Source organism: Giraffa tippelskirchi, chromosome 8 (genome assembly GCF_054371585.1).
Source record: "Giraffa tippelskirchi isolate mGirTip1 chromosome 8, T2T-mGirTip1v1.2.pri, whole genome shotgun sequence".
Taxonomy (NCBI): domain Eukaryota; kingdom Metazoa; phylum Chordata; class Mammalia; order Artiodactyla; family Giraffidae; genus Giraffa; species Giraffa tippelskirchi.
The window spans coordinates 34929005-34949022 of NC_137282.1; the positions used below are offsets into that span (position 1 = coordinate 34929005).

Below are 20018 nucleotides of genomic sequence, written 5' to 3' on the forward strand. Positions count from 1 at the left end.
ATGTCAGTGCTTCACTGGTGATTAGAGGTAGAATTTGGCAACCCTGATGGTAGCAGACGTGAGAAAATGTTACTGATTTTACTTCATTTCTCTCATGTACATGAGCCTTTGTATCAGCTCAGGAAAAACTTCAACCTAAAACACATGTACGATTTCTCTGAAGTGGTATCACTGTGTTTTGCTCTGTATTTACAATAATTGGATCAAAGACTTAAAACTGTCTAACAGTCATTCTTAACTGCTTAAAAATTGGTTCAACTATCTAATTTATAATCTAGTAGCTGGATTCAATTCAAGTCTGTCTTAAGACCAATCTGAAAATATGCCCTGTCAACATAGCATGTATCATGTGGTGATGAGATCAGTAATTAAGAGAACAAAAGGCAAATTAATTACCATATAATTATTAAAGAAAAAATGAACTGGCTATCACTTCTCCGAGTGGACCACCTGCTTTAATCCTATTATGTTGTGAGTTTCTGCTCAGCATCTTGTCCACAAGATGAACACTGTAGCTGTCAGACAAGGAGAAAAATGAAATAAATGACAGTAATTTGCAATTTATTCCTTGTAAAGTAGCTGGGTGCAGAAGGGCTGCTGGGTGAATGTATTTCATCACTTGACATTTATTCTGCTAGTTGATCTTGATTGATTTTAGAGTCGCATTCCTGGGGTTCTTATATTCAACACATTCGCATGCAGCAGTGTTTCTAAGTAATGCTGTGTGCTGTGATTAATCATATGACCCTATTACTAATGGCTTATGAAGAAATCATTTAAATTTAAGGTTACATTAATGTTTTTTTAAATCCCTAATTCATTAGTTAAATTGTCTGAGATTTTCTGCAAAGCACTAAAGAAATAAAAATATGCCAAGATACTTCATCTGAGTACAAAAAAAGCCACAATATTTTTAAACAATCACATCTGCTTCTTTCCACTTATGAGACACAACAGAAAAGGCTGTTCAAAAATGATTTTCGTTCAATAAAGCCTCCCAACTCGGACCCTCTTAACTAGCTACTTCATGAACTTTCATAATGAAACATTAATTAGCATTAAGTGAAGAGATGGTGTACTGATCCAGTAGTTAAGTTTCCCCTCCAGAGCTTAACTCAAATGTCTCTATTTTATGAGTACTACAGACAAAAGTCAAATAAGTTATAATAAGCGATTAGGAAGAACAACAAAAAATTAGCCAAGAATAAATTATCAAGATGAACTGATGGTAAATTTAGAATCAGTATGGGGAACTTGAGATTAAAGCATCTATTGACCAGAAATCACCCCAGAATTCTATTATGAAGTAAATTACGAGGATTCCCAGAGGTTGCTCTAGGCGTGTGCACTGGTGGTCCTTCGCCTCACTACCCAGAGGAAGAATCTTTCATCAGCAAAGACACAGCTCATCAGAGGAGAGGGTGGAAACCAGAACCCCTCCTAGGTTATTTCAGGGCCCACCCACAGCAGCTCTTCCCCTGCTCATCTCCCACTGGCAAGAAGACCCACCTTCACTTCATTTAGAATAGTCTTCCTTTCATGTAAAGATGCTGGATACAAAATGTCTGCCTTCTGAAGGAAAAGAAAATTGTGGAGAGAAGTCTCTCTCTGATGGAGATATTACAGTCAGGAGCCCCACATAAAATATTCAATAAGGCTAGAGAAAAACAGTAGGAGGAGCTGCCAATAATCATTAAGAAACAAGGTTGACACCCTGTTTACTAAAGTCTCTGTATCTCTGATGACAGCAATTGGTGTCTTCTCCTGAATGTATAGCTAGTTGTCTCTTAAAAACATATGTGGTCTGGTAGTATTCATTAATTGGAATTACAACCTTTTAATTTCATGTCCAAAAGTAGTACACATGCTCTTCAAGCCTTTTTGGTTGAAACAAGGACCACCACTCTCCCTGGCTGTTTGAAACACAGCCACTTTCTTTAGCAGAAACATCACTAAAATGTCTCAGATCCCTCTCCTTCAGAACAGAGGACATTTACTAAATGAACGGTTTTCCTTTTAGAAGAATTATCTTTCATTGGAAGAAAAGTAAAAAAAATAAAATGTAACAGTGGAGACTGATAAGCAGTATGATTGGGGGGGATTTAATTATTTGTATTCATACTTTCCAATATTTCCAAACATTCTGTACTAAGCATGCATATAGTTAAGTCAGAAAAACCAAAACCAAACTTTCTACAGATGGAGGAAATTCTGTTTTTCATTCCCTTCCCTTCTGTAGAGGAAGAAAGGGATGCAAATTATTGAATACTGTAAAAGTCTTTCTGGGTTTGATTTACATTTTCAAGATCAATTAGGCTTCCTTAGCAATGGATGATTCTTCTGCATCCTTAACACTTAATGCAAATACCTTAAAGACCAAGGTGAGAAGCACCATACCTGTTAGAAGATCCAGGGTTGCAACTTTTAAGATCTGGTGATGAGTAGTGGGTTGTTTTTAATTTTTTATGTGCTGGACTAAATAATTTATACTGAGAGCAGACTATTGGTGATATATTTACTTTGTTAGATGGTTGACTTCTACAGTTTGTTCTCTCCTTGGAGGTGTTCAGTGTATCACTACCACACACGTTAGGAGGAGGACTTGGAAACTCCCCATCTGGTATGTGATTTTGGCTTTCTTCTCTTTCCAAAGCACTGGATTTATTGCTGAGATCCATCAAAACAAGAGTTGTAGTTCCAAATGCAGTCTTCCTGTTGATCTTCACTTTTGCCTTCGGTTTTCCAAAGCTGTTACAAGGGTATTTCACTAAGTTGTTAAAGATAATAGGATTTCCTTCATTCCTGAGTACTGAATCTGGAAGAAGAGACAAGTAATTCTATAGTATTCCTTTAAATATACTGACTATTTGAAACATCTTTTCATTTGATTAAAACATTCAGTTCATTTATGACAGTGACTTACTGTATAGAACTAATAATACAAAGTTAGCTTGAGCAATCCAGAATTAGCCACCTTCTGATTAGGAAATAAAGTATTACATGAAGTGCAAAATTTCAACAACTTCCAGGGACTCAGAGGTGGGTTTAATAAAGATTTATATTTATTATGCCTTATATTGTGTTTTAGCATTTAAAGGTTATTGAGCTATCAATTTTGCAACTATCAGACCAAATATTAATGCAGTATAATTAAGAGGGGACATCCCACAAAGCTTTAGATCAGCAGTTAGAGCCTATATCTAGATCATCAGGAATGTGTCTGTGAATGACAACACCAAGTGAAAGGCTTATTACAAAAAAGTAAAGATGAATTACAAAGATTTACATTTATTAAATATGTTTCAAGAAAGCATCTTAGGATTTTAGAATACGTACTGTAATTTATTCTAAATTGCTCTTGAGATATATGCCTTTCATATTCAGAAAAAATAACAAGAAAATAATTAAGATGTGTAAAGGCATTTCAGAATGTTAAAATAAATGTGGAATCTAAGACTGTGGTTTTCTGAGGGCTCTCTGTTGAATGACACTGAAGAAGGGAGGGCCAGGAATAGGAGACACAGTTCCTTCTGCTCCCAGTGAAGCTGTGGAAGGGGTGATGCTGCCTCTCTGGCCCAGAGAACAAAACACAGTATGACAGCTCACACAATGCGGGGTCCAGAAGTCAAGAATGAACTTTCTCCTCTCTAATTGAAGAGAGAAAGAACACTCTGAGAACACAATAGAAGCCGTCTCAATGAGATGGTGCTTAATCACAGGTTTCCTCTGAGGTTTTACATTCTCTGAACGTATGAAATTGTGAGCTATAAAGAGTTATTTTGAAGGATTTGAATGAAATCAGTACAATTGTCTGGGTAAAGATTTTAATAACAAGGGGTAGGAAGGATAAAGAAAGTAGAAAAAATTCAGCATTTTTCTATTCCACCTGCAAAGATATTCTTACAGAAATCCTCCCTTTCAATTTATGAAACACTTGGACTGAATAACAAACTCAAAAGTTGCTGAAATCTGCATAAAACAAAGCTTTATTGAATAATTCATTAGAAACAGTAGAGAACAGATGTGATCATCTCAGTTTTTTGAGATACAAAGGCACATACCATGCCTTCCCTCCCTGTTTAAAAAAAAATGCTCAACAGAATATTAGCATGGTTTACATGCAAAGGCTGGCAATTCTTTTAAACCTTTCAGAAAGAAGGCATTTTAGTTAGTTGTGAAATATCAAAATGGAATAAGATATATGCTTGACTTTGTATAATTTATCCTCTTTGAAATGGCAGGAACTCAGAATCAAAATTCAGTCTTACCTGCAGGCCTTGAAGTCAGGCAAGCATCACATGTCTTAGAAGACGGCTTATTTATTAGAGTACAGACCTCACATGTCCACTGCTCCTCAGATTTCTGGGCCACACAGTCCATAAGATGACCCTCTCTGCTAGAAGGCCAACTGACTATAGTGTTTCTAACTGGCAGCGTGCTAGAAGAGAATTTTTTCTAAAGTTAATCATTAACACTGTCATTACTGTCTTGTTCTTATACATTCTGAGTACCCCCAGAAACAATGACAGAACCACCAATACTCAAATGCTCCATGCTTACTATTGGTTAGAAGTTCTATGTCTCAGAATGTTTTCACTTGGGTCCTGCAGATTGCTGTTAAAGACAGAACTAACAAAAGACTTACAGTCAAAGAACCGTGTATGTGTGCTTTTAAACCAACTAAAAGCAGTTGATCCAACCACTAGGGAGCATTTCTGAACTAATTTTTAAAGTAAGTGGGACTCTTTCTGAAGCAAAACTATCTTTATTCAACCAAATTAGGGAGGAAAAAAGTTATGTAGAAATTAGAGCAATGATCGTTAAGATGAGAAAAGCTTCACATTTACTTTGTGTGCCTCTGGAATTTCTCAACAATGTCTACTCAGCACTGTGGCAATTACTTGATCTACACTCTATTATGATGAAAAAGGTATCGATACTTAACGTTATTTCCCTTCAGGTAAAACTCTCTCATGCTGATATCTAATTAATAGATTAGTAAGCAAACAGTAAAACCAACCCCGATTTTTGGCCACAGACGTCAACTATAATTCTCTACCCAAAATTCCTAATTGACTCTGCGTTGTTAGAGGAAGTGCCTTTCTAAGCTCTGATATAGTCCTGCTCTGTAGCACGTCTCTGCGTCTACAGAGCACATCACATGGCTTAGCAACCAAGGCATGATTCCAAACATTAATATTGAAAAAAACTCTTTTGGTAAAAGCTTTGTACCTTACATTTCAGAACATGACTTCTTTGACTTTCAAACGTAGTCTTGTCTTCTGTAATATTTTGCTCCCTACATATAACAGGTTTTAAATTCAGACTTGTCTGGTAAAATCATAAATAGCATAAGAAAATCTGAAAGTAAGACACATCTCATTATGGTTCTTTTATCTTTACTTACCTTGACTTTTAATGCTATCCAATATTTCTTATCCCTGTAAATCAACTGTACTTTAATAAATTTTAAAAAATATTTCTTATTCCTATGCAATACCAGACCTAAAGAATTTACTTGACCTAATCCTTGCCCTCTACTGACTTACTATGAGAGGCAGCAGCATCATGCATTTATTCATAATTAAGTAAAGCACAATTTCAATAACCTTCAGATTTTTAATGTGCTCCAACTTTTCACCATTTTCATTTTCTATCCTATAAATTTATGTAAGAGGATATTTATTGTTACATACAGAGCTTTGGAAGCATCTTCTCCTAACTGCTCCACGTCTTAATCCAGTAATAAATACTTTTCAGTCTCCACTTGGACAGTTAACCAGAATTTCAACCTTAACATGTCTGTAGTAGGCTGAATAATGACCTCCAAAAGAAAGCAGGTCACAATACCAGGAACCTGTAAGTGTTACTTTATAAAGAGGATCTTTGCAGATGTAATTAAGGATCTTGACATGGGGAGCTGATTCTGGATTATCAGGGTGATCTCTTAATCCAAACACAAGAATTCTTAAGAGAGAGTGAGACAGAGGGAGATTCGATACATGCAGAAGGGAAAGGCAGAGACTGGGATCATGTAGCTACAAGTGAAGGACATCAGAATCACCAGAAGCTGGAAAAGGCAAGGAGTGGATTCCCTGCTAGAGCCGCTGGGTTAGGGGCGCACAGCCTGCCCACACTGTGACTCCGGCCCAGTGAGAATAATGCTGAACTGCTGGCACTCAGAACCATGAGAGAATAAACTGCTGTTGCTTTAAGCTATCCGGTTGCTGGTAACCTGTTACAGCAGCCACAGGAAACTCGTACGGATAAAAGTCAGGACCCCTGCCCCCAATCTGCAATCCTGCTCGTTTGTCACGTCTCAGTAAATGGCATCACCATGCACTCAGCTGATGAGGCCAGAAACCTGGGAGCTGTCTTTAAAACTTTTCCCTCATGCCCAGTCTGTCAACACATCCTGTAGGCCCTGCTGCAGAGGCAAATCTGCCAGACACTCCTGAAGCTTCCGTGGCTTGCTGTGGTCCTCTGTGGATGGGGATGGGGAGCATGGAGGATGGAGGCAGTCACTCCAGCAGCACAAGGTGAAGGGCACTGTCTGTGGCGTCAGGCCTGGGGTTCTTCCTGGGCAAGGCCCACATGCTGCCAGCACCACCTTGCACCTGCTCAGTGCCCAGGGACCACGTGCCCTGGTGATGTCAGGGAGCAGGTGGACTGTCTCAAATGTCCAATTCAAGAGATGCCGCTCCATTCCTTGCTTAGGGGATGTCATGATCGGGGCCCAACGTCCATTCAAACATGCCCCACCCACCAGCGACCCAGGAACAGCCTGGTAGATGGATAGCTGAGGGAGACCTAAGGGCTGGTGGTCCTCAGAGAAAGGACTGAGCAGCAGCACCATGTGGGACTTGCTAGTCACCCAGTCTCTACTCTATTTCCTCTGTGCTGTCCCAGTACCTGATGTACTGCAGACCCTAATATAGTCAACAGCAAAAAAAATGAAAAAGTGGGAAAGAAATTATAAAGACTCCAGTAAAGTCAAAGAATAACACAGTTTCTCTTCATGGAAACAATACTCACACACACAGATTTTGCTAGTTAGAATATAAAGAAGAGCCAGCAACACACAGTACAGGTATGCAAAGTATGGTGTCACCAACTGACTGGAAAATCTGGGTAGGACCTCAGGAAGGACTGAAGTAAATTTCTAGTGACCGAAGGAACACAAGAGTTTAGATCATTATGATTTGGATTTTTAATATTTCACTTGAATTTGAAATGACTTTAAAATGAAAAAAGTTTAGTCAATATACAAAGTGCTCAAATGCTCATCAGACAATGACTAGAATGTACTTACTTGTAGAAATCTCTAAGAGTGGGGCAAATATTACTTGTTTTCAAATGCTTTATTATGTACACACTTATTCTGCAATAAGTCTTCAGCTGGGTGCCAACATATACAGCAGACCCAAGTAAGGAGGGAGGGGCTGAGGGCCCAGGACGTGTCCAGTGCAGCACGCCTCTACAGCTCACAGGTGACTCCCAAGACTCTTTCAGGGAACCCTTGAGGCTTTGAATCCTACTTTCAAAAGACCTTTGCTTATCTGACAATCTGGAAGAATGTGAATTTTTAAAAATTTCAAAAGCTATCAATTCATAGAAAACAAATACATATGGAATATTAATCACTTATTCAGTAGATGAATATATATTGAATGTCTTCTGCCAGAAACTGTTATACGTTTTTGATCAAATAAATGTAATATTAAAAATAAGAAACCCCAAAATTCGTGTAATATAACATTATCTAAACATATTTCAGATCTCTGATGGTAAAATGGGGTGAGGAAGCTGAAAAAAGGGGGATATGGCGTGGTTTAGAGAAAAGTAATTGTTAACAAAAGGTGATGAAGAAAATAAAACATAGGAACAAGGAAGAAAAAACAAAAGACAGCTGCAGACATATGGAGACGTAATGGGGATCTGGACCACATCACCCCGCCCCAGGGCCCTGAGCTCCCCAGACAAGACGGTGCCTCCGCCCTCCCAGGCCTCCTCACAGACGTGTACTTCCCTGCTTGCCCTCCTGTCTCCAACCACGGCATCCTGTTCCCTCTCTGCCTCTTTCCCTCCTACTGTGTAGTTAGGGATACTCTCCAAAGCTCAGACCTTGCTTCTTTCCTCTATACTTTTCCAGTGAATCAATCCTGTGTTAATACTTCCACCAACAACACAGGTGTAACCATCAAGCCTTCATCATCCACCATACATGATCTGGTCCACATATCCAAAACTTGATTTATCCCTTTCATTCCACCCATCTTTCCCAGTCCTGTAAAGTGAAAACTTCTGTTTTGGGGCTTGGAACTTTTTGCATTACCCTACATATCAAATCTGTCATAATTCTTGCTGGCTTTAGGTGACTATTTTTTCTTCCATTTCCAGTGTCTTGACCTCAGGCCTAGTAACCGTCTCTTGCTCATTATACTACACAAGCTTCATGTGTATTTCTTCATTTTCTATCCTAACATTGCTATAATCAATTAAAAAGTCTTTAATCTATTGATTTAGGTTAGACATGAACCATTCCTAGTACTACTGATTCCAACCAGTTAACCCCACTCTAACTGTAAAACTAGCTTTTCCTATTTAACAGCTTGCAGTCTTCACGTGGCTTGGCCAGTGTTACCATCAATGATTTGAGGTTTGTGGCAATGCTTTTCCAATTAAGTAATGTCTGCTTGCTCATATACTTAGCCAAAATTATATCTCTAAAAGAAACATCAAATTACACTTTTTCTATGAGATTTTCCCAAGCTTTTGTGTACCTATAAAGAGCTAATGCCCCTGCACTCTTGTAGCCTTTGATGTGCTTTATGTCTGTACTGATTATTCTGACTTAAAATCACAAATCCCACAGCTCCTTTATATGGTTAATATTTCACCCAGCCTTCCCCAAAGAGACCTAAGGTGTCTTACCAGGGTAAGCGTACACTGGGGAAGGAGAAATCAGCAAACGTTCTGCAGACTGCAGGACGCTAGTTCTGAACTGACACCTATTTCAAGAGGCCCAAAGTGCCACTGTGCTCCTCGGGTCAGAGCAGGGGCTTGTGCAGGTCAGGAGATCAACACGGTTTTAGCTCAATTCGCGCAGTGGAGCCAGTGGGTCCTTGAACCCACCCAGTGGTGAGTTCCCTGCTCGGGAACACAGAATGGGAACAGACTTATTCAGCCACTGGCTGAATCACCACGTCTATGTTTACTAAGTAGTTGGTTGCTTCACCAGGAAGACAGCAATTCTGTAAAGAGAGTTTGCTAATGTTTTCTACTATTAATTAAGAACTTTGGAAAGTAGTTGCATTTTTCCAATTATTGACAAAACTACACTTCCTGGTAATCATTTTATAAATGAGACAAAAGCCAAAGCCTGGATATTAACATCAAACTTAGAGATTTTCTGCAGAATCAGAAGAGGCTCATAAATCATCTCCAGCTCATTCTGGTTTTTGGATGATATTATTTATTATTTTCTTCCAAGCCTTCAAGTACTTGTGAGTTATGTTCTGTTCTTAATAGCCTGATAGCTCTTCAGCTATGTTCTCTTATTAATAGCCCTTTTGTTAAGAGAATTGGGGCAAACAGTACACTTTAAATTAGATTTCTCACCATATGTCAACATGCTGAGGATTTTCCTTCTGACAGTGAGGACAGAAATATGTCATTCTGTTATTCTCCCCTAAGCGACACGCAGTTATTTTGCAGCAACACTGACCACAATTAGGACGGCTGTAAACCTTATAGTGTTTAGAGAGAGCAGATCTCACTTTGCAGCACTAAAAACAAACAAACAAACATTATGTTATATACAAAATAGTGTTGATATATTCTTGAAAGTCATTTCTAAAAATGACTTGCTAAAAATGTACATATGTTTACACATATGTCCTCATAATCTTTCTTTCATCTGAGAAAAAGGTATTGACAAGATTCAGCAACATTTGTCAAATAAGATTTGTGTGAAGTAATTAAGCCATTAATTTATAACTTATTAGTATTTAAAATTGCTCTTTGCATGGCTTTTTAACCTCTTATCTAAATAGGATACAAAAGTACTATAATTTAAAATGTCTTTCATGCTTTTAAGGTTTTTATAATTAAACATAATTATGCGGTTATAAGAAAAAGACTAGATTAGCTTTAAATCTGATTATTTTTAGAACACTGAAGCCGCTCACTTTGTTTCAATAGCCAAAAAATTTATTTCTACAGGGTAAAGCTTAATAAGATCATCTTCTTTGCTGACCTGAAAAGGGACAATTGTTTTTAATATTACAAGGTCACTGAAAAAGAAAAATTCAAATGCCATCCTAGCAGCAAACATGTTCCATTTGGCATAAGTTCTATTTCAAAAGACATTGATTATTCTCTGTCACAGTTTTATTCTACTCACATACACGTAAAGCTCTTCCAAAGACAATGTTTGGGATTTATACCAGCAGTGTGAAAATTTAAAAACTCAGAAATACAGCGAATAATAGTATAAGCTGCAAATTAAAAAAACAACCCATACTAATGTAAGCCAAGTATTGAAATACACATCTTAATCTGGGCAGGAAATGGGTAGTTATTTGGAATCATCTTTCCCTAAAAGCACAAGTGGGCATATATAATATTAAAGCAGCCACAGATACTTAGGACAGGTATGTAAAGCTAAAGACTCGTGAACACTTTAGGCCAACTAATGAAGAATCCTACAATACCTGACTTTCTAACAATAGCAAAAATAAACATTTTGAATATAGAAAATGGAATGTAGAGAAAAAAAGACATATTTATGATAATTTGTTTAAAGATAAAATATGTTTCTGCTTAGTTGCTCAGTCATGTCTGACTCTTTGCAACCCCCTGGACTGCAGCCCTCCTGGCTCCTCTGTTCATGCGATTTCCCAGGCATTGGGATTGCCATTGCAAAGGGTTGCCATTTCCTTCTCCAGGGGATCTTCCTGACCCAGGAATTGAACCCATGTCTTCTGCATTGTCAGGCAAAGTCTTGACAGGTGAGCTACCATGGAAGCCCATGCCTATATACACAACTTTCAAAATTTACAGTTTAGTTAGGACTTATTCTCAAAACAGCCTCTGTGTTAAGACAAATATTATCCTATTTTATAGATAAACTAAACCTAAATTAAATAACCTAAATAATATTAACCACACAAATGGTAATTGGCAAAATGTGATTGAACCAAAGTCTATATTTACCCCAAAGTACTGACTCTCTCTCTAGGCTACCTATCTTTTACTTTTATATGCCCCAAATTAGAACACGGGTCTAAGTAACATGCCAACATACCTGTCACCCAACTTAGTATAAAGATAATTTAACATAATTATAGTTAGCTTGAACTGACCTTTGATCTAAAGTTTTAAGATGTTAATTATGCCCACAACATGTCACTTCTCTATGCATCTCTATGCCCTTACCCTTAGATGGCTACATAGAGCCTTAACATTTTTGGTGCAATTAAAGGGAAATAAGCAACATTTTGCATAGTTGAAAAATGTTTGCTCTTACCCTGTAAAAAAGAATGCTGAAATCATGTATCATTTTCACAAGGTGATGGATCTGTTCATCTGTTAACTGACAAACCTTAAAATAGAAAAACTACTCAGGACAGTTTCATAATTTGTTCATTACTGTAGACAGTAATACCACTTGCCATTTCTAAGAGTACTATAAATAAATTTGAAATATATGCGTCTCTTCTAAAACTCATATATCTATTTAGTGTTCTTAACAGCGATGACCATTTCAAGCGCAGATAAATAAATACCATTCTTGAACTTATTTACAAAACAGAAATGAACTCACAGACATAGAAAACAAACGAAAGGGGTATAGCAGCAGGGGTGAAAGTGAAAGTGTTAGTCACTCAGTTGTGTCTGACTCTCTGCGATCCCATGGACTGTATCCTGCCAGGCTCCTCTGTCTGTGGGATTTCCCAAGCAGGATACTGGAGTGGGTTGCCATTACTTTCTCCAGGGGATGTTCCTGACCCAGGGATCGAACTGGGGTCTCTTGCACTGCAGGCACTAAGGAAGCCACCAGTGGTAGGGTGGGGGAGATAAATTAGGAGTTTAGGATTAACAGATACACAGTACCATATGTACAACAGACAATAAGGTCCTACTCTACAGCACAGAACTATATTCAGTATCCTGAAATAATCTATTATGCAAAAGATGTTGAAAAAGAATATGTACATATATGTGTGTATAACTGGACGTGGTCAAGCAGGAGATGGTAAGAATAAACATGGACATCCTAGGAATCAGCAAACTAAAATGGACAGGAATGGGCGAATTTAATTCAGATGACCATTATATCTACAACTGTGGGCAAGAATCCCATAGAAGAAACGGAGTAACCATCATAATCAACAAAAGAGTCCGAAACATAGTACTTGGGTGCAACCTCAAAAATGACAGAATGATCTCGGTTCATTTCCAAGGCAAACCATTCAATATCACAGTAATCCAAGTCTATGCTCCAACCACAGATGCCAAAGAAGCTGAAGTTGATCACTGCTATGAAGACATAGAAGATCTCCTAGAACTAAAGCCTATGAAAGATGTTTTATTCATCATCAGGGATTGGAATCCAAAAGTAGGAAGTCAAGATATACCTAGAGTAACAGGCAAATTTGGACTTGGAAAACAAAATGAAACAGAGCAAAGGCTAACTGAATTTTGCCAAGAGAATGCATCAGTCATAGCAAATACCCTTTTTTGACAACACAAGAGACAACTTTACACATGGACATCACCAAATGGTCAATACCGAAATCGGATTGATTACATTCTTTGCAGCTGAAGATGGAGAAACTGTATACAGTCAGCAAAACACGACCTGGAGTTGACTGTGGCTCAGATCATCAGCTTCTCATAGCAAAATTCAGGCTTAAACTAAAGAAAACCAGGAAGAACACTAGGTCAGCCAGGTATGACTTAAATCAAATTCCATATGCATTCACAGTAGAGGTAACGAATACATTTAAGGGACTAGATCTAGAAGAACTAGGGACACATTTCTGTAATATTGTGCAGGAGACGGCAAACAAAACCATCCCAAAGAAAAAGAAAAGCAAGATGGCAAAGTGGTTATCTGAGGAGACTTTACAAATAGCAAAAGAACAAAGAGACATGAAAAGCAAGGGAGAGAGGGACAGGTACATCCAATTAAATGCAGAGTTTCAAAGAATAGCTAGCAGAGACAAGAAGGCCTTCTTCAAGGAACAGTGCTCAATAACAGAACAAAGCAACAAAAGGGGAAAGACTAGAGATCTTTTTAGGAAAACTGGAAACATCAAGGGAACATTCCACCCAAAGACAGGCACAATAAAGGAAAAAAATGGTAAAGACATAGTAGATGCTGAAGAGATCAAGAAGAGATGGAAAGAATACATGGAAGAACTGTATAAAAAAGATCTTAATGAACCAGATTACTGCAATGATGCAGTTAGTCACCCAAAGTCAGATGGTCTAGAGTGTGAAGTGGAATATTACTCAGCCATTAAAAAGAAAACATTCGAATCAGTTCTAATGAGGTGGATGAAACTGGAGCCTATTATACAGAGTGAAGTAAGCCAGAAAGAAAAACACCAATACAGTATACTAACACACATATATGGTATTTAGTTAATCGGTAAAGATAACCCTGTATGCGAGACATCGAAAGAGACACAGATAAATAGAACAGTATTATGGACTCTATGGGAGAGGGCGAGGGCAGGAGGATATGGGAGAATGGCATTGAAGCATGTAAATTATCATACGTGAAATGAATTGCCAGTCCAGGTTCGATGCAAGATACAGGGTGCTCAGGGCTGGTACACCCGGATGACCCAGAGGGATGGGATGGGGAGGGAGGTGGGAGCGGGGTCCTGGAAGGGGAAAACATGTACACCCATGGTGGATTCATGTCAATGTATGGCAAAACAAATACAATATTGTAAAGTTAAAAAACAGATAAATAAACTAATAAAAAAAAAAGAAGCACTGGTGCAATAAAGCTACTAAATGCAATGAAATTCTAGCAGAACTATTCAAATCTCTAAAGGAAGATGCTATCAAGGTTTTGCATTCATTATGTCAGCACATCTGGAAGACCCAGCAGTGGCCACAGGACTGGAAAAGGTCAATCCTCATCTCAATTCCTAAGAAGGGTAGTAACAAAGAATGTGCCAGCCATCGGACAACTGCACTCATCTCCCATGATAGTAAGGTCATGCTTAAAATCTTGCATGCTGGGCTTCAGCATTATGTGAACCAAGAGCTTCCAGATGTCCAAGCTGGGTTTAGAAAAGGAAGAGGAACTAGAGACCAAATTGCCAACATACGCTGGATTATAGAGAAAGCAAGGGAATTTCAGAAAAACATCTATCTTTGTATCATTGACTACGCTAAAGCCTTTGACTGTGTGGATCATGACAAACCATGGAAAGCTCTTAAACAGATGGTAATACCAGACCATCTTACCTGTCTCCTGAGAAACTTGTATGTGGGTCAAGAAGCAATGGTTAGAACCTGTATGGAACAATTGATTGGTTCAAGATCAAGAAAGGACTACGCCAGGGCTGTCTGCTCTCACCCTGCTTGTTTAATCTGTATGCTGAGAACATCATGAGACATGCCAGGCTGGATGAGTTACAAGCTGGAATCAAGATAGGCGGGAGAAACATCAACAACCTCAGATGTGCAGATGACACCATTCTAATGGTAGAAAGCAAAGAGGAACTAAAGAGCCTCTTGATGAGGGTGAAGGAGGAGAGTGAAAGAGCCAGCTTAAGACTAAATACTAAAAAAAACAAGATCATGGCATCCAGCCCCATTACTGCATGGCAAATAGAAAGGGAAAAGGTGGAAATAGTGACAGATTTCCTCTTCTTGGGCTCCAAAATCACTGTGGATGGTGACTGCAGCCATGAAATCAGAAGATGACTGCTTCTTGGCAGGAAAGTGATGACAAACCTAGACAGTATATTGAAAAGCAGAGACATTACTCTGCCGACAAAGGTCTGTAGAGTCAAGGCCATGGTCTTCCCAGTGGTCACGTACTGTTGTGAAATCTGGACCGTAAAGAAAGCAGAATGCCAAAGAATTGATGCCTTCGAACTGTGGTGCTGGAGAAGACTCCTGAAAGTCCCCTGGACAGCAAGGAAATCACACCAGTCAATACTAAAGGAAATCAACCCTGAATATTCACTGGAAGGACTAATGCTGAAGCTGAAGCTTCAGTATTTTGGTCATCTGATGTGAACTGATGACTCATTGGAAAAATCCCTGATGCTGGGAAAGATCGAGGGTAGAAGGAGAAGAGGGTATCAGAGGATGAGATGGCTGAACGGCATCACCGATGCAATGGATATGAACTTGGGCAAACTCCAGGAGGTGGTGAGGGACAGGGAGATTTGGTATGCTGCAGTCCATGGGGTTGCAAAGAGTCAGAAATGACTGGGTGACTGAATAACAACATAACTGAATCACTTTGCTGTACATGTGAGACTAACACAACATTGTAAATTAACTATACCTCAACTCTAGAAAAAGTGAAAATTAAAAGAAAAAAGAAAAAATACCATTCTTATTTATAAACTTTAATCCTAAGTTCAAGTATTTATTGAATATCTACTCTGTACTGGACATCTTCAAAGCCCCAACACTGCCTAGCACAGCCACCTTGAAAAGTTCTGCAGGGTAAAAAGAGGAAAAGAAAAAAAAAAACAAACACCAGAAAGAAAGAGAGGAGGAAAAACAGGCACAGGAGTAGATGACCCCCAAGGTCACTGTCAAGTTCAAAAGATATGAATTCATAGACAGGCATTAATACTACGGTAGTTGTTAATACATGGAAGAACTCAGAAACAGACTTTACTGAGATTTGTTTTGTGCACAGCCTAGTATAAATCTCCAGGTTCCCCTTGTAGAATTAGTTATCATTTGGCACATGTAGTTTCAACAGCAATTCTAGAACAAACTCTTCCTGATAACTTACTTTTGTTGTGTGTAATGAATACATGTTTACACAATGGAAATAAATTTATCAGTGCCTAAAATCTAAAACTGTTTAATCAACAATCCTTCTAAAAGTAAATATTATCTATTTTTTCATTTATTTAAAGTTTAAAACATATGTATTATACTTCTCAAACTCATTTATTTTTTACCACATCTTACATACTATGTTCAGTCATATCTTAAAATGCTAAACTATACTTTTTCAATCATTGTACATTTGCTTTTAGGGGGCTAATAGCTTACCATTAATTTTTAACCTGCAGGCATTATGGGCAAATGATCTCCTACTAGATGAATGGCTGGCTAGACATAGTGCTAAAAAGTAAATTGCCAGTTTATCAAAGGTAATAACAATGCTCTGGGTAATAACACTCAGGTCTTTTTTCAAAAATATTTTCCATAGAGGTCGAGGTGATTTTAAAAAGCTCATAATGTCATTCCTGTTATAATTCTGTTTTGTTATTCTGTATTACAGACAAACTTCCAAGGGTCAAAAAACAAACTGAATCTATAACAATTATTAACTAGTTTCTTTGAAAACTTATTTCCTACTGATTTGGATTGCATAAAACCTACCTGGGAAGAAATCACATAAAATAAATAGTTATCTTGGGAAGTATGTATAAGATAGTTTATACTTGGGTCTGGATAAAAGCCCTAATGTAACTTTCTTCCCTGGAAACTAAAATGTATGTATCCTTCCACCTGGATTTGAGTTCTAACCTCTCTGACCTTCTTACAACTTGGCCCTATTAATCACCATTTTCTTTTTTTTTTTAACCTCTCCCTCTCTGCCAGTTCCTAACCCCCACTCCCCAACATATAAATAAGTTCACATCACTTCAGTTGAAGAACAAGGGAAAAAACACCTAAAGACCCAGCTCTTATCCCAACATCTCCCTCTGGCAGTCGAATATTTTCCCTTTGCTCCAATCTAAGCTAACTTAACAATTACTCTAAATTTTGCTTCCATTTCCTCACCAATCACTTATTCTTAGTCTTTGTATCCTGACTTCTGGTCTTACCATTCCATCAAAACAGCATTTTCTAATGTCACAAATAGCTATACTGAGTGAGTGCAGAGTATGAATTTAATATGCCAGATACTAAGAGAAATTGGTGAGCTTAGTTCCTTTCTACACTCACCAGATATTTCTTTAATGCCTTCCATGTGCCAAACACTGTATCAAGATACTCAGATATATCACTGAACCAGACAGACACTTTCCTCCTAAGAGGCTGTATTCTAGCAGAGGACAGATCTTACATACTATATACGTAACAAGTAAACATCAGGCTGTATTTGAAAGTGATCAGTTGTACGGAGAAACAGAAAAGCAGAGCAAGTTATAGGAGACTCAGGGGATAAAGTGGGCACACCCAGCTTTAAAAAGAGTGGCCCGGGTAGCCTCACAGAGAAGCTGACATGAGCAAAGACCCCCTGAAGTCTGCTGGGAAGAGTTTGCTGCTGCCATTCTCTCCAAATATGTCAGGCCAAATTTAAGTGTTCCTCGTTGAGCCCTTCACAATATTTAAAAATATAGAAATCATTTAAAAAAATATTTAAAACCTACTTTGACAGAGGGATGGAGACCACTGTCAAAGAGAGCTTCATTTTTGATGATGTTTCCCACCCCAGGCAACACTTTCTGATCCATTAACACATCACATAGCATCCGTCCTTTCTGCTTTTTCACTTCACTTTCTGCTCTGGAGAAACTAAATCTAGGTGAACATACATCTAATTCTTCCATCACTCTTATTCTCTGTTGGCTTTCCGCTGAATTTCTAAAGAAAGGAATAGACAACACATTAATCATGTGCCTGGTTACAATCTACAGAGTGTCATTTTAAATGAGCTTTGATATAAACCCTTTATGTTAACCAGCATATAAAAGTTATATAGCCAAACAAAGAAGATCCTATCAAACTATGTTATTTGAAGACTCTTTTAAATAAATTTTTATCAATTATAAACCACTTTTAAAAAATTTGTGTTTATTTTTTCATATCCACATGTGACATCCCAAACCCAACTGTAGAGCCAACTTTGCAGTTTTGCAGCAGAAGCATTTTCTAACTTAAATTTTTACCTGATTTCTACTGATGAGTCAAAGAAACAAATCAGATCTTTGGTGAGCTGTACTTCAAAAACAGGAGAAACTCCATTCTTATTTTTAGACTCAAGTGGATTAATCACGAGGGAGCCTTTCATTCCAAAATGAATCCTGGAACAAAATCAAACCCATCTTTGAGCAGCAGAAAGTACATTGTGCATTAAATTTTTGTTTATTCATTTACTGGAATATAAGCAAACAAACACCAGTCACAATAAATACTCAAGGGCACAAAATGATAGCTAATATCACATTTTTTTTTTTTTTTTTTTGGTTAATGGCTTTGCATCCTTATAAGACAAGATATGGCAATCATTTTTTCAACCCACAAATAAAATAAGTTCCTAGAGAAATAATAAGGCCCTGACAATAATCCCAAGAAAACATCCCCCTGTTCTTTTTTCTTGTCAGATGAAGTATCTTTTATTCACACAACAGTCTACTGTCTTCTCAGCCTTTTCTCAGATTCAAAGGCTTGGGGTGAGATAAGGCTAAATTTAAATTGCCTATAGTTGGTGTTTTTATGAATTCTACAAAGCCACGAACACTCACATTTCTTAGTTCTAGCCACAGTGGATTGGAAATGTACCCATTCCAAAATGAGATCTATAGCTTAAGACACTTATTCTTTTTTACCCCCTCCCCTGCTTTGGGATAACACAATGAAACAATTTTTTACAAAATCTTTCAGATCAAAAGAAAAGAGAACAAGTCAAAATACCATCGTCTTCAATTCTTTTAGTTTCCTTCTACCTTCATATGTATTGGGAAGAGGGGATTTATAAATATTTACAGTTAACTTGAAAGCCACAGTGCAGTGATGAAAAATTCATAGCCTTTCAGTTTTTATAGGATTGATTAGCATGTCCAGTTAAAAAATAAAGAAAAAAAGTGGTTCTATGAGACTTCTGAAGATGAAGATCAGAAATGATTCTCAAGATGAAATATTGTGTTCTGCCTTTCAAATCCTTCTCCTTATAGCTTTGTTGAGTTAATAAATATGGCTTTTTTGGCAGCAAATGTTACTGCTCTATGCTTCTAATTCCAAAGCACCATGTTATAGTATTGTACAAGGTTAACCAGTCTAACTTTAAAAATGTGGGTTTTAAACTCTGGGTGCCCTATTATCAATCATATATGCATTTTACATGCCCCGTAGTTCTTGACAGGAAAAATGTGTGCCTGTAAGTACTCTATAATTTAGCTTATGGAGGTTCAACCCCAGTGAAAGGTGTACAACTGTCATGCCCAGAAGCCATCATACCTAAAATCTTTTCAGCTGCATGGCTCATAAAGTGGATTCTAAATCATTTTCTATAATGAAACTGCATCCACATATAAAATCTCAAAGGTTAAGACCCAACTCAAAGGCAGTAGTAGTCCCAGTAAGAACCCCGGATCAAATCCACATACATAGACCTTTTTTTGGTCTTACGAATCTATTTAGGGAGAAATATGCATAAAAATAACTTCTTATAATTAACAAATTTTAGTTAATTTTTATGAAATAGCAAAATATTGTGATAACCACGCCCCAACAAAACAACAAATTTTGTGTTTATTGTTACATACCCTTTGTCTAAAACTAAGAAAAACATAACAGTATCATGAAAATTTTCAAGGCAGAGTAAATACCTGTACTGTTACTACAATTGTCATACTGATGTCTTATAAACTAGGACATATATCCTTATCGTATTTGCATTTAAGAGTCAGATTTGTTTTCAAGATTCCTCATTGTTATCGACCCAGTTTAGGAAAATTTTGATTAGATCCTTATTTCTTGATATCTCAAGTTCCCTCCGCCCCTAATCCAACTGGTTTCTCGAGCTCATTCACTGTGCATAACATGACTGCCTGCCCATGGTG

General features: G+C 37.7%; 1 protein-coding gene across 9 annotated transcripts in view; it reads right to left on the reverse strand.

Annotated features, from left to right (window-relative positions):
- Window positions 1-20018, reverse strand: part of NEIL3 (nei like DNA glycosylase 3) — a 100847-nt gene that overhangs the window by 61512 nt on the left and 19317 nt on the right. For 6 of the 9 annotated variants that reach the window (XR_014062719.1, XM_081521991.1, XM_081521989.1 and 3 more), the window contains exons 3-8: window positions 18126-18260; window positions 17607-17820; window positions 11531-11605; window positions 9622-9788; window positions 4269-4438; window positions 2398-2815 (exon numbers count right to left, since the gene is read on the reverse strand). Coding sequence is in view for 7 of the 9 variants with exons in the window: in XM_081521991.1 (XP_081378117.1) it covers window positions 2398-2815; window positions 4269-4438; window positions 9622-9788; window positions 11531-11605; window positions 17607-17820; window positions 18126-18260 (1179 nt within the window). In the remaining 2 variants the exon portion in view is untranslated. Of the gene's footprint in view, window positions 1-396; window positions 516-1509; window positions 1573-2397; window positions 2816-4268; window positions 4439-9621; window positions 9789-11530; window positions 11606-17606; window positions 17821-18125; window positions 18261-20018 lie in introns of those variants that run through there. The other 3 variants (XR_014062720.1, XM_081521995.1, XM_081521990.1) reach the window with 3 other exon arrangements.